At 41.5% G+C, this 13,648-nt stretch overlaps 1 protein-coding gene across 6 annotated transcripts in view; it reads right to left on the reverse strand.

Moving 5' to 3' along the window:
• MYLK (myosin light chain kinase) overlaps positions 1–13,648 on the reverse strand; it is a 449,378-nt gene that overhangs the window by 245,067 nt on the left and 190,663 nt on the right. Inside the window, exon 1 of one of the 6 annotated variants that reach the window (XM_069064952.1) lies at positions 630–883. The exons of the other annotated variants lie outside the window; for them this stretch is intronic. Coding sequence (XP_068921053.1) covers positions 630–683 — 54 coding nt within the window. The 5' untranslated portion in view covers positions 684–883. Of the gene's footprint in view, positions 1–629; positions 884–13,648 lie in introns of those variants that run through there. 6 annotated transcript variants of the gene reach the window in all.

Here is a 13,648-nt window from a genome sequence, read left to right on the forward strand (position 1 = left end):
GGGGGGGCAGTCCAATTATGAGTAGCAATGGTATCAAAGAAAAGGCTCAAACAACATTAATATCTATAATAATTTTTAAATAATGAATTTATGACCCACATTCTAAAGAATGCCCCTAGAAACCCCTGAGAACTGCACAGTGACTACTTTTTTTTTTTGGAGGGGGTAAGGTAGGGGCAATTGGGGTTAAGTGACTTGCCCAAGGTCACATAGCTAGTTTTGTATTAAGTGTCTGAGGCCAGATTTGAACTCAGGCCCTCCTGACTACAGGGCCAGGGCTCTATTCACTGTGCCACCTAGTCACCCCCATAGTGACTACTTCTCAAAATATCCCAATTCCTTAGGCTAGCATTTAAAAATCTTTTAGGAAGTGGATCCTTTTTCCTTCCCTCCCTCCCTTCCTCGCTTGTTTCTTTCCTTTCCTCCTTCTCTCCCTCCCTTTCCTTCCCTCTTTTCCTCCCTCCCTCCCTCCCTTCCTCCCTCTCTCCCTCCCTCCCTCCCTCCCTCCCTTCCTTCCTTCCTTCCTTCCTTCCTTCCTTCCTTCCTTCCTTCCTTCCTTCCTTCCTTCCTTCCTTCCTTCCTTCCTTCCTCTGGATCCCCCTAATCTCACCTATTCCAGAGCCACTCACAGGCCAAGCGACAGAGGAATCTTGATCTGTCCAATCTTCAACTTTGTCCCTCATTGGTCCCCTTGGTATTGTGTTGCCATCCCTATAAACACTAAGCTTAGAGCAGACACCTGATGGGTTTGGCTCACTACAGCTCAGAATTCCAAAGCTCAAGAAATTGGACTCCCCAGCAGCAGGATTATAAGCATGTATTGCTAAGCCTGGCCTGGACTCCAGTTTCCAGTATTCTCTCCCTGTGCGCCATTTTCTAGACTAGACCTATGACTTCATTGGAATGAGGACCTATTATTGAGGAAACTTCATCTACCAATAGGGTTGGTACCTGCTCAGCAGCATACCAGTAGAAAGATAATCCGGGGACCTCAGAAGGGAGCTGTCTTGCCCAGAGTCAGGCAGCCCACATATATTCCAGATGGGACTTGAATTCAGGACTACTGAATCTAAAGACCAAAAGTGGACTCTGAGTCCACCATGCCATGATATCATTCAGTCATTGAGTTGTGTCCAACTGGCTCTGCGGCCTCGTGGCCCATGGTTTTTGGCAAGGATACTGGAGCGGTTTGCCATTTCCTTCTCCAATGGATTAAGGCAAACAGAGATTAAGTGACTTGCTCAGGGTCCCACAGCTACTAAGCCAGATTTGAACTTAGGTCTTCCTGATTCCAGGCCCAGGGCTCCATCCACCAAGCCTCCCAGCCGCCTCAATGCTATCTCTTATTCATCCTTAAAGTTCTGGCGCAAGTGTCACTACTTCCAGGAAGCTTCCCTCGATTGCCCAAAGCAGATATGATCAGACCCTGCCCAGAATCTCCACAGCACGCTGTTTGTACTGGTCTCACAGACTTAACAACATTCCAGCTTTTATTACACTTACTTGTGAACTTGTCCCACCCTCCACTGGTTTATAAACTCCTTAAGGGCAAAGTGTCTTTGCCCCTACAGCTTCCAGCACAATGCTGGAACAAAGTAGGCACTCAAATATTTGTCCAGGGAATGAAAAAGAACAGAAATAGACTGGTTATACAAAGAGACCTATTGTGTTAGAAAGCACACTCTTCCTTTTGTCCTTTTGTTCAGATCTGTCAGCTCACCCATAAAGGGAACTCCCAATGAAGAAACTCCCTCTGCCAATGTGGATAGGAAATTGCCCTCCTATTTGTTACAGTCAACTGCTATAGGCACTTGATGGAGGTTAAGGGATTTGCCCAGGGTTTCCTAGCCAGTATGTCATCAGCAAGCATTTGTTAAGCACTTTCTCTGCCAGGCACTGTGCTAAACTCTAGCGACAAAAAGAAAGACAAAAGACAGTCCCTGCTCTCAGGGAGCTCCCCTTTTAATGGGACTGACACCAGGCAAACAGCTACCGTGTTTCCCCGATAATAAGACACTGTCTTATTAAATTTTTTGGACAGAAAAACACCAGAGGGCTTATTTTCAGGGGAGGGCTTATTTTAATGAACATTGACAGCAATTTTAATAAACAGGTAAATGTGAACAAAAAAAGAGGGTACCGTAATGTAGTGTGTAGTGCAGGGGATCACCTTCACTACAGTAGCAATCTCAATAGGGCTTATTTTTGGGGGAGGGCTTATTTTAGAGGAATCTTACACAGTAAGGGGAGGGCTTATTTTCAGGATAGGTCTCATTATCGGGGAAACACGGTATGTATAAATAAGATACAGACAGGATCAACTTGAGATCATCTCAGAGGGAAGGCACTAGCATTAAGGGGCACTTGGGAAAGGCTTCTTGCCAAAGGTGAGATTTTGGCTGAGACATGAAGGATGTCAGGGAGGCCAGGAGTCAAAGACAAGGAGGGAAAGGCAATCCAGAGATGGGGAACAGGCGGAGAAAATACCTGGAGTTGGGAGATGGAGGAACAACAGGGAGACCAATTAGGAGACTATTGTAATAGTCCAGGTGAGAGGTGATAGGGGGTCTGGATAGGGTAGAGGTGGCTGTGTGGGTGGAACAAAGGGGATGGGTGTTGAGGAGATGGAAATGTCAGGGTTTAACAACTGATTGAATATGTAAGGTGTGTAAAAGAGAGGAGGTAAGGTGTCACAGAAGGATGGAGGTACTCCACACAGAAATAAGGAAGTTAGGAAGAAAGAAGGGTGGGTTTTGAGAGAAAGGCCATAGGTTCAGTTTCAGACATATTGAGTTTATGCCTAGAGACAGCCAGTTCAAAATGTTTTATGGGTAGTTGATAATGTAGGACTGATGGGCAAGACTGAGATTAGGACTGTAACTATAGATGTTGGAATGAGAGTAGAAAGAAAAGAGAAGAGGACCTCAGACACAGTCAGGAAGCATGACATGGATTGCAATCCGGCAGAAGAGATCAAGAAGTGGTTGGATGGGTAGAAGAACAATCAGTGCAATGAAAACTCAAGAGTAATGATGATAATAAAGGACTATGTAATGACAGACAGAAGGCTGGAGAAGGCTGTAGACAGAGAAAAGGCCACAAGATCTAGTAATTAAGAGGTGATCAGTGACATTGTAGAAGGAGTCTCTGCAGAGTGAAGCTTGGATGTCACAATGAAGGTTGGGAAGAGAGAGGGGGAGAAACAGAAAGGACCACCAGAGATGACATTTTTCAAGAAGTTTGACTATGAGCTCTTTCTTGTGGTAGCAAAGAACTGGAAACTAAGAGGACTGCCTTTTTGTTTCTCCCCAAATCAATTGGGGAATAACTGCACAAATTATGGTATATACATGTAATGGAATGCTATTGTGCTATAAGGAATTACGAGATAACTTTCAGAGAAACCTGGGAAGACCTGGATGAACTAAGGCAGAATGAAGTGAGCAGAACCAAGAGAACCATTTACATTATAATAATGCTTATTCAGTCATTTTCAGTCACATCCAACTCTTCCTGACCCCATTTGGGGTTTTCTTGCAAAGATACTGGAGTGGTTTGCCATTTCCTTCTCCAGCTTGTTTTACAGATGAGGAAACTGAGGCAAACAGGGTTAAATGACCTGTTCAGGGTCACACAGCTAGTAAGTTGTCTGAGATTGGATTTGAACTCAGGAAGATAGATCTTCCTGACTTCAGGCTCAGCAGTCTATCCATTGTCCTACCCAGCTGTCAAACCAAACAACTGTGAGAGATGTAAGAACTCTGAACAATGATCAACTTTCTGACAGAGAAGTGACAGACTTATATGCAGAATGAGATGCATTTTGGGACATGACCAATATGGGAATTTGTTTTGCTTGACTAATGGAGGAGAGATGGGAGGAAGAAAAATAACTGTTTGATAATTGAAAAAAAATTAATTTTAAAAAGTTTGTAAAAAGGAAGAAAGATATGATTGCTCACATGAACAGTAAGTGATAGTAAGGTACTTTTTTCTTTAAAGATGGTCTTAATCAAACTTTCCCTACTTCTCCTTAAGCTTCCTGGGTTTGTTTTGGGAATCTCAGCAGTAAAGTCACCTCTATCTACCCCTTTTCCCTGCTTACCACACTCTGCCGCACCATCCTCTCTGGGTCAGGCCAACCTTACCTCACTGGTTCCATTTTTCAAAGGGAACAAACAATTCCTAAGTGGTTTTTGGAAGATATTGGGGGATAAAGGGAGGCTAATTAAAATTTGAAGACAGATGAAGTTTGTATTTGACACTCTCCTTGTATTTGACACTCCTATCTCCCTTTCTATGTCCTCCCTTCCTACCTCCTCATGCCCCCATTCTAAATATTGAGCACAGGTCTTAACAAGATCTTTTTTTTTTTGCTTTGTGGAGGGGGGAAAGGTGGACAATTGGAGTTAAGTGACTTGCCCAAGGTCACACGGCTAGTGTTAAGTGTCTGAGGTTGTATTTGAACTCAGGTCCTCTTGACTCCATGGCCGATGCTCTATTCACTGTGCTACCTAGCCACCCCTTAATAAGATCTTAATAACTCAACAAGCATTTGTAACAGTATTTGGATGATGTATTTCCTTTTTTGAGTAATAAGTTTATCAAATATTGATCTTGGGTTCCTATCCTTCAATTTTCCATAAATAACTTCCAGTTATATAATTTCCAGATAAGTGAGTGTGTGTTGTGTGCGTGTGTGTATATTTAAGATATCACCTTGTCAACTCAGGATTCTATTGCCTTCTCCCTTTCTTCCAAGCTCAATAAATTCAGTTAAAGGGGGATAGAGATATGATAGGCACTTAGTTACCTAAAAGTTTCTTTTAAGTTCCTAGGAACAGAGTTTGAAGGAAGGTCCAAGACCATCTACAGATGAGAAAGATGAGGCCGAAAGTGGTTTGGTGACTAACCTAAGGTCATATAGGTAGTAAGTGTCAGAGACGGGACTGGACTCTAATCCTAATCTAATCCTCTGATTACAGGAGACAGCCTTCATTCCACTGCACCACACTTGGTGCCGTTAATTCTATTGTCTGCTTTCCCTGTGTTTTTTATTCAGAACTTCTAATGCTTAGAACTCAAAACTTAAAAAAAAAAAAAGGTAAAATTGTTTTTACATGTAATTGAGGGAAAATAAAATATTTTTAAAAGCATTATGATTAAAAAAAAAAGAACTCCCAATGCTTCCTCATCTCAGCTCAACTCCGATGACATCTCCTAGAGATGGAGACACCCATTGTCCAGATCCTACTCTAATTATTACCTGCTCCTTCCTGTCCTCATTTGCATGCTAGATTGTCTGTTTTTTTTTTCCTGAAGCAGGTGACCAAAGAGCAAATCGAGATTACACTAAGGCTAATCCTCACGGTAGAGTGAAAAGAATACTTGGTTTTCTCATCTAGAAAATGAGAGAGATGAACTCAGGCCCCTTTGAGATCAGAATTTATGATGCTGTGATTCTTGGGCAATCCAAGTCAGGAGGAGAGCAATAGGCTACTGAATGTCAGGCAACTTCTCTCCCCATCTGCTCTCTTGACACACTCGTCCTTGGTCTGCTTGCATAGAATGCTAATACTAGACTGATTTCTTTTTCCCATTGTGTCCTGATTTGATTTCTATTCAGGCACATCAGGCTGTCTGTTTTAGACAGGGTGTCCCTCGTTCAGGGCCTGCGTCCACAAACTGACTTTGAATAGCAGCCAGGACAGCGCCCCACATACAGACACAGGCTTCAAATCTGCTTCAAAGCCTCATCAAAGCCCCGAATAATGCTGATGATGACAATCACGCAAAATCCTGGCTCCTACCAGAAGCAACACCAAAACTTTATTTCCAACAAAAACAAACAAACAATAAAAGAGTTAGGAATGGATATAAACTTAGTCCTGGCTCCCCAGTCCACTTTGTGAAGTACTGATGGCATATGTGTTTCAGACAAAGAAAATGCCAGAATGCACGGAAACCTCATTATCCCCTCTCTGGGAGGGTCCAAGCCACACATACTCCTGGCCAGCAAGGCAAATGCCTTTCAGTTTTCGAGTCCAAGATGACCGAATTCTCCATCTGTGAAACAACATTGCTGTCAATTTATGTATGACATTAAGTTTGTGACATTCATTGAACTTACCAGGTGTTTGACTCTAAGCAAGTCACTTACGAGTGGTGGTGCTGGTGAAGGTGGAGGGGGGCGCTGGTGGGAGATAGGGGAGTATCTTTACTCATCTTAAAAAAAAAAAACCTGAGGGGTTTATGGTCCCTCCTGGCTTAAAATATTATTGTTTCTAAGATTCCTCTGCAGGTTTTCTAAGTAACCTCTGGTTCTTCTCAAGAGCAGAGGCAACATGCACAGAGGAAAGAACAGACTCAGAGGACCTGGGTTCAAATGTCACCTCTGCTCTTTAGACCAATGTTTCTTCATCCCTAAAATAAGGGAATTTGAACTAAATGTCCTTTAAGCTCCCTTCTAGCTATTGATCTGTAAACTAGTTAGAAAGTCGAAACCTCTTAACTAATTTAACCATTTGTTAACGAAGCAGGTAAACCTATAAAAATACCTGAATTTGTGACTTCATTGGTCTGATAAACTCAAGGGTAAGTAAACTCTGTCTACCATCATGGGTTGGCAGCTTCTCTGGTACTAACAGGATTAGAAAGTCGCCTAGAGCCCTGATAGGTTATAATTTGCCCAGGGTCTCGTAGTTAGTATGTGTAGTGGAATCTAAAGCTAGATTTTCCTAGCTTTAAGATTGACTTTCTAGGAGCAGTTAGGTGGATAGAGCATGGGCCCTGGAGTCAGTAGGACCTGAATTCAAATCTGGCCTCAGACACTTACTAGTTGTGTGACCCTGAGCAAGTCACTTAACCTTGATTGCTTCAAAAAAAAATAATCATTCACTCACTATTTCACACTGCCTTTCATGATATCAAAACATTGTAATGAATTCTGAATGACATAAATGTGTGGTATCCTGCCAAATAATAATACCCATAAATAACACTAAGAATTGACAACTCCCCGATATATATTCACATTTTATAGTCTAGGAGCAAAAATTAGTATTCTCTGTCATATAATTCTTTTTTTTCTTAAGCAATCTGGGTTAAGTAACTTGCTCAAGGTTACACGGCCAGTTATTTCTGGGTGTGGTGCTGAGTATCTGAGCCCAGATTTGATCCAGGTCATCCTGACACTGGAGCCCATGCTCTTACTCACTGAGCCACCTGGCTGCCCCTAAGCAATTGGGGTTAAGTAACTTGCTCAAGGTTACACAGCCAGGTGTTTCTGGGTGGGTGCTAAGTGTCTGAGCCCAGGATTTGATCTCCAGGTCATCCCAACACTGGAGCCAGTGCTCTTACTCACTGTGCTACCTGGCCGCCCCCCTGTCATATAATTCTAACAACTAAGGTTGACCTTGAGAAGACTTGAGACTATGCATCTCACTCATTTCTTTACACAGGTGGGGTCTATGGGTATGAACTGTTGCACGTGCTGACAAAAACGGTTGATGTATTGGTTAGTCTGATGGAAATGTTCTTTCATTTTTAATCTTTACAGGGAATAGAAGGGAAAACTACATTCAGAAATGGAATGGATATACAAACAAAAGATTAATAAAAACAAGATTTTTAAAACTGAATGAAAATCCATTTGAAAGAAACTAGTGTTTTCCCCAAAGTACTTATTTTCTTTTTTGAAACTACCCTGGGGCCTGAGGTTACCAGACTTCCCTCTGCTACAAAGTTCTAGACATCCTGTTTACTGAGGTAACAAGATGAAATGTACCTAATCGATAGTATTTCCCATATCTTTCCCTCTGTAATGGCTGATTTTTATTAAAACTAAACTCCCAACTAGTCTGGGAAAGCAAACTTTCTGATTTTGAGTGTAGCTTCTTCAGTGGGTAATCAACATTTATTAAGCACCTACTGTATTACTAGTCTAGTGATAATCTTACCCTAGCTCCTTCCTGTAGAATCAGGAATTCCTTGTATTTCTGGCACTCCAGCATTGGTGAGAGATGGTGTCAAGCTGTTCTGGCTCTTGATGGCTTGGAAACATCTGCACTTTTGTTCTGCTGGCTGTGTCCCACTCCTAAGATAGTTTCTGAGCTTCTGATCTACTCCTAAATTGCATCAAGTCTTAATTAAATGCTTACTCGAATGCTTTGGCTGACTTCCTACTCTGCATTTCCCTAGTCCCTGACTAAGAACCAAGCAAAAGCACCTTACTTGAGGGTTTCTCTGCTAATCTTTACATCTTTTTCATTGCCACAATATGAAAGATAACTGATTCAATTCAACCCAAATATTTAATTAGTCAGTCTCTCTCTGTCTCTGTATGTATGTATATACATATATATGTATGGCACTGTGCTATGTGCTGGGCAGACAGGAAAGAAAGAAAAGAGAAAAAAGAAAGGAAGAAAAGAAAAAAGGAAGAAAAAACAGATAAGAAAGAAAAGAAAAGAAGGAATAAAAGAAGGAAGGAAGGAAAAAGGAAGAAAGAAAAGAAAGGAAGGAAGAGAAAGAAAGAAAGGAAGCAAGAAAGAAAGAAAAAGAAAAGAATAAAGGAAGAAGGGAAGGAAGGGAAAGAGGGAGGGAGGGAGAAAAGGAGGAAGGAAAGGAAGAAAGGAAAAGATAGGCAGAAAAGAAAGGAAAAAAGGAACAAATGAGAAAAGGAAGGAGGGAAAGAAGGAAGGAGGGAAGCAGAGAGGAAGGAGGGAAGAAGTAAAAGGAAGAAAAAAATAAAGGAAGGGAGAGAGGAAGAGAAGAAATAAGGGAAGAAAAAAGGAGAGAGGAAAGGAGAGAAGTCCCTGGTCTGGAAGAGCTTACATTCTACTAGGGAGATATAGGTAAGCAAAACCTGATCCTTTCCCTCTTGACTCTAAACCCCAAATTATTTTTCCCTATTTAGACTTGTTTCTTTCTCCCAATTTACCAGGCAGCTAGTTGTGCTCATTATGCTTCCCACTAAAGTCATTCCTGCACATCCCCTATTTTACATCAGATACTGGGCTTCCCTGACTGCCTGCACCTGCTTCTTTACACAGAATTTACAGAACTATGCCTCTTTTGAACAATTTTAAATGAACACACAACATAAACACCAGAATTTTTATTTTTTATCTTAATACAACAGTATACTGTTCCCCACAGTGTCACCTGCAGCCTGGTGTCAGAGACTCGAGGGAGAAAGTCTTGGCATTTTCTGCTCCATTTCCTAATGCACCCCTGGAATTCCAATGGGCTTGGGGGAGTGTTAGAAAGGAAATAAATCTAAAGTAATAAATCTGACATTTCCAACCAGTCCTGCTCCAACTTAGGGAGGAGATGCAACATAAATCATTGGGATTAAATTTGGATTCTGTCACCTGCTCTTTGGTTAGCCCAGAGCTATTTCCCATCATACAGGACAAAAGGCATAAATTAGCTGCTTTTTGGCTCTCAAGCAACAATCCATCTACCAATCAACAGCCTTTTTAAAGTGCTTACTATGTACCAGGCAAACTTTCTTAATTAGGAGAGAGAAACTGAGGAAGCAAAGATTCTTTTACCTAGAGGGTCACAGATCTCAAGTTGGAAAGAACCTCAGGACTCATTTACTCCAGCCAGCTCATTTTACAGATAAGGAAACTGAGTTTTAGGAAAGTTAAGCAATTTAATGCCCACGGTCACCTGGTGGTAACTGCTACAGGCAAGATTTAAACCCAGGTACTCCAGTTCTGGAGCCAGTGCTCTAGGACATCTGAAAACAGGAGAGAACCCCTTTCTATCTGGTCTAGGACAGGATTTGTCCTGCCTAAAGTCTGAAATGGAAGGGCTGATTGTTGGCAGGGTCCTGCCTCTTGGAGCATATGTGGACTGAACTCCCTGGCTTGATTTCAAACTTCCACGTCTCTCCAGAGCCACTGTACTGCCCAAACACCTGTTCTGAACACCAGTCCAAAAACCAGGACACCTGTGAATTTTGTGCCTTATTGAGGAAAGGCCTTCCCTCCAGAACAATGGATGCATTCTATCTGGAGCCTCATGGGCACCAAGAGAAGACTAGAAAGCCATAGCTGTAGAAGCCACAGTCCATTTGATGTTCCCTGTACAAACACCAGAGCCAAGAAGGGTCCCGGGCTCTCAAGGGTCTGGGATTGCTTGGTTCATGCTGATGCCCCTTATAGAAGGTGGTAGGCAGATGGAGATGCTGTTCCGGAAGGGGGGTCCTAGAATGCAAATATGGACCCAGGAGAACCTATACTTCTCCCTCTCTGATATCCATCCACAAAACAGTGGCTTCAGCTTTGAATGATAAGAAAATCATTAACCTGGACACATTAGGAGTCCTCTAGTCCAAAGGAGAAGTCAAAGGTTGCTCTCCATGACACACCGCACTCAACCAACTCAGCCAGGGAATAAGCAAAAGCATCAATTTTCTAATTGTTTCTATATTTTTTTAAATTGTTATTGCTATAATTGTTTCAATATTTCTAATTTCTAATTCACTGAGGCATCATGAGGTTTTCAGAAAATGTCTCTTACCTCTATTAAAAGTCATCAAAGATGCTTATTTTAATAACATTTTATATACTTTTATTTTAATTATCTATTGCATGTGGATTGTCTTCTTTGAGTGATTGTCCACACAAAACTTCTATGTTATCTCCACTTGTCCTCTGTTTCTCTGAAAGGGGATAGCATCTTCCTTCATGTGTCCAAGTCTTTCTGCATATTTCTAAATCCACCAGCTCATCATTTCCCACACCACAACATTATGCTGATCCATATGATGAACCATTGTCTTTGAGAGATTTTCCCCAATTTTCTGCATTTCCTCTATTCTTGGCTACATAGGTGATATATATATATATATATATATATATATATATATATATATATATATAATGTTATCTCCTCTCAAAGTCAAGAAGTAGCCAGCTAGGGAGTGTAGTTCATAGAGTTCAGGACTTGGAGTCAAGAATACCTCAGTTTAAATCCTCCCTCAGACACAAACTAGCTGTATGACTCTGGATAAGTCACTTAACTGCTATCTGCCTCATTTTCCTCATCTGTATAATGGAATAATATAGCACCTACCTCCCTGGGCTGCTATGAGGATCAAATGAGCTAATATGTGCAGTCATTTGCAAGCCTTAAAGTGTTATATAAATGCTAGCTATTATCATGAACTAATTTTGTTTATTATCAGCCTAAGCCAAATTGAAGTTTAGACAAAGAAATCTGCTGGGAAGAATCACTTGCAATCCAAAATGAAAAGGAAATAATTTCTGGATTATCCCCACCAGTCCTCTCCTCTATAGTTAGTACTTTAATGGGTCTGTGGCCTCACTTATATGGGTACTCCCTCCAATGATATAGCTTTAAATATATTCAAACCCATGTCAATCAATCAATCAAATAAACAGTTAAGGAGTACATATTGTGTGTCAGGCACTGTACTAAGCCCTGGATGTGCTAACCACTCTTGTTGATGTTTTCTCAAGAGTTGTGTCCACTTATCATGAAGGGAGCCTTCTTTTAGGGATCTTGAGTGAATACCATTAACCATGAAAATTACCTACTAGTTGTCCCTCATTCTTGCTACCTTCTCTTCTAGTTACACATTTTCTTAATAAAATGATAATCAATTTAATCAAAATAGTGAAATTATTGTTAATACTTGATAATATTATGCAATTTTTCATTGCTAAAAGGTTGCAGCTAACTCATGTCCACTGTAAACCTCTCTTTTCTGTTATTAGTAGACAATTATGGTTTTAGGAATAATGCACACATTATTTATCCAAAGCTAGAAATTTCTCATTGCAGGATCCTTTTGTAAGGGTTATGGGATTTAAAGATCTCCCATGCCCCATGGACGTGCTGACATAGCAGAGCAAGAGAAAGCGGAAAGCGAGAAAAAGTGAAAGCGGAGCTAACGGTCCTGCGGTTGGCGGTTGGCAGCGGTTGCGGTTGCGGTTGCCCTTTTTTTTTTTTTTTTGAGTAAGGACTCCTGCTGAGCACTGCCAGGGGCCGGAGCTGCTGGGAGCAGGACTTTCTGCTAAGGACTCCTGCTGATGACTGCCAGGGGCCGGAGCTGCTGGGAGCGCGCTTCCCGGAAGCTGGGTGGTTGCTGTGAGTGGGGAGAGGAGGACCGTTGCCTGAGGTAGCCTGTTCTGTTTTAAAGGCTTGAGAATGTGGGTGCTTTCTACTTTATCTACCTGTGCCAATGTCATAACTACTCTGACGGCTTTCACTTTCTGGTTTTGGGACTCAGTCTTTTGGTATCTTAATAAATTTTCTAGTTTATTTCCCCAAATGGCAAACCTGATGTATTTTGTGATGGATAATTATATCAGCATATTTGTAATCTCTATAGGCATTGTTAAACATCTGTGATGTGGGGGGCAGGGCAGCAAGAAGGCACAGTGGATAGAGAACTGGGCCTGGAGTCAGAAAGACTTGAGTTCAAACCCAACCTCAGATACTTACTAGCTGTGTGACCCTGGGCAAGATACTTAACCCTGTTTGCCTCAGTTTCCACATCTGTAAAATGAGCTGGAGAAGGAAATGGCAAAGCCACTCCAGTGTCTCTGCCAAGAAAACCCCAAATGCAGCCATAAAGAGTTAGACACAACTGAAATGATTCAATGTGTTGTTTTAGGCAATACAGACAACACAAAGATGAATATAATTAATCATAATCATAATAACAATAACATTCTATGATTTCACTGGCATAGAGAACTCCCAGGTGAAGAAAATCCTTCTATCATCCAGCTTGACACCTTCTCTGAAACTGACAGTGTCAGACTCTAAGCTCAAATCCCAGGTCTGTCCAGTGCCTAGATCTGGAAAGATCACCAAGCCTCTGATTTGCCCAGAGACACAGAGTCAATATGTACCATGGGGCAGGACTTGAGTCAAGTTCTTTCTGACTTCAAGATCAACATTCATCTACTGCACCATGATACTTCAGCATGAACAATACATATTTTACATATTGATTTTTATGATTTTTCCCTCTTTCCCCTTTGTTTCTTCCTTCTTTTGTTCTTTCCCTTCCTCTCTCCATCTTTCCCTTCTTTACTTCCTTTCCTCTCTCCATCTCTCCCTTCCTTCCTTCTTTCTTTTCTTCTTTCCTTCCTTGCTTCCTTCCTTCCTTCCTTCCTTCCTTCCTTCCTTCCTTCCCCCCAACTCTCAACAAAATTCTTTGTTATAAAAGATGCCTCTCTGTAAGTGGAGGGAATGGAGAGAAATGTAGAAGAGACTCAAGATACTTTTAAAATAAAAGATATCAGGTTTTTTTTTTTCCAAAGCAATTGGGGTTAAGTAACTTGCTCAAGGTTACACGGCCAGTTATTTCTGGGTGTGGTGCTAAGTATCTGAGCCTGGATTTGATCCCCAGGTCATCCCGACACTGGGGCTGGTGCTCTTACTTGCTGTGCTACCTGGCTGCCCCAAGATATCAGTTTTAAAAATCTATTTTTAAAACAACTGACCTATACACAGTTCTCTAGGTTACATCAGTACCTCATTGGATCACACAATAATCCTGTGATGTGGACACTACAAATTAAATGAGGGTTTGATCTACATGGTCTTCCAGGTCCTTCCTGCTTTCAATCTTATATTTCCATTACTATTCCTATCACAC

Source organism: Petaurus breviceps, unplaced genomic scaffold, assembly GCF_028583685.1.
Source record: "Petaurus breviceps papuanus isolate PSGF00001 unplaced genomic scaffold, PetGlider_PUasm1.0 90654, whole genome shotgun sequence".
Taxonomy (NCBI): domain Eukaryota; kingdom Metazoa; phylum Chordata; class Mammalia; order Diprotodontia; family Petauridae; genus Petaurus; species Petaurus breviceps.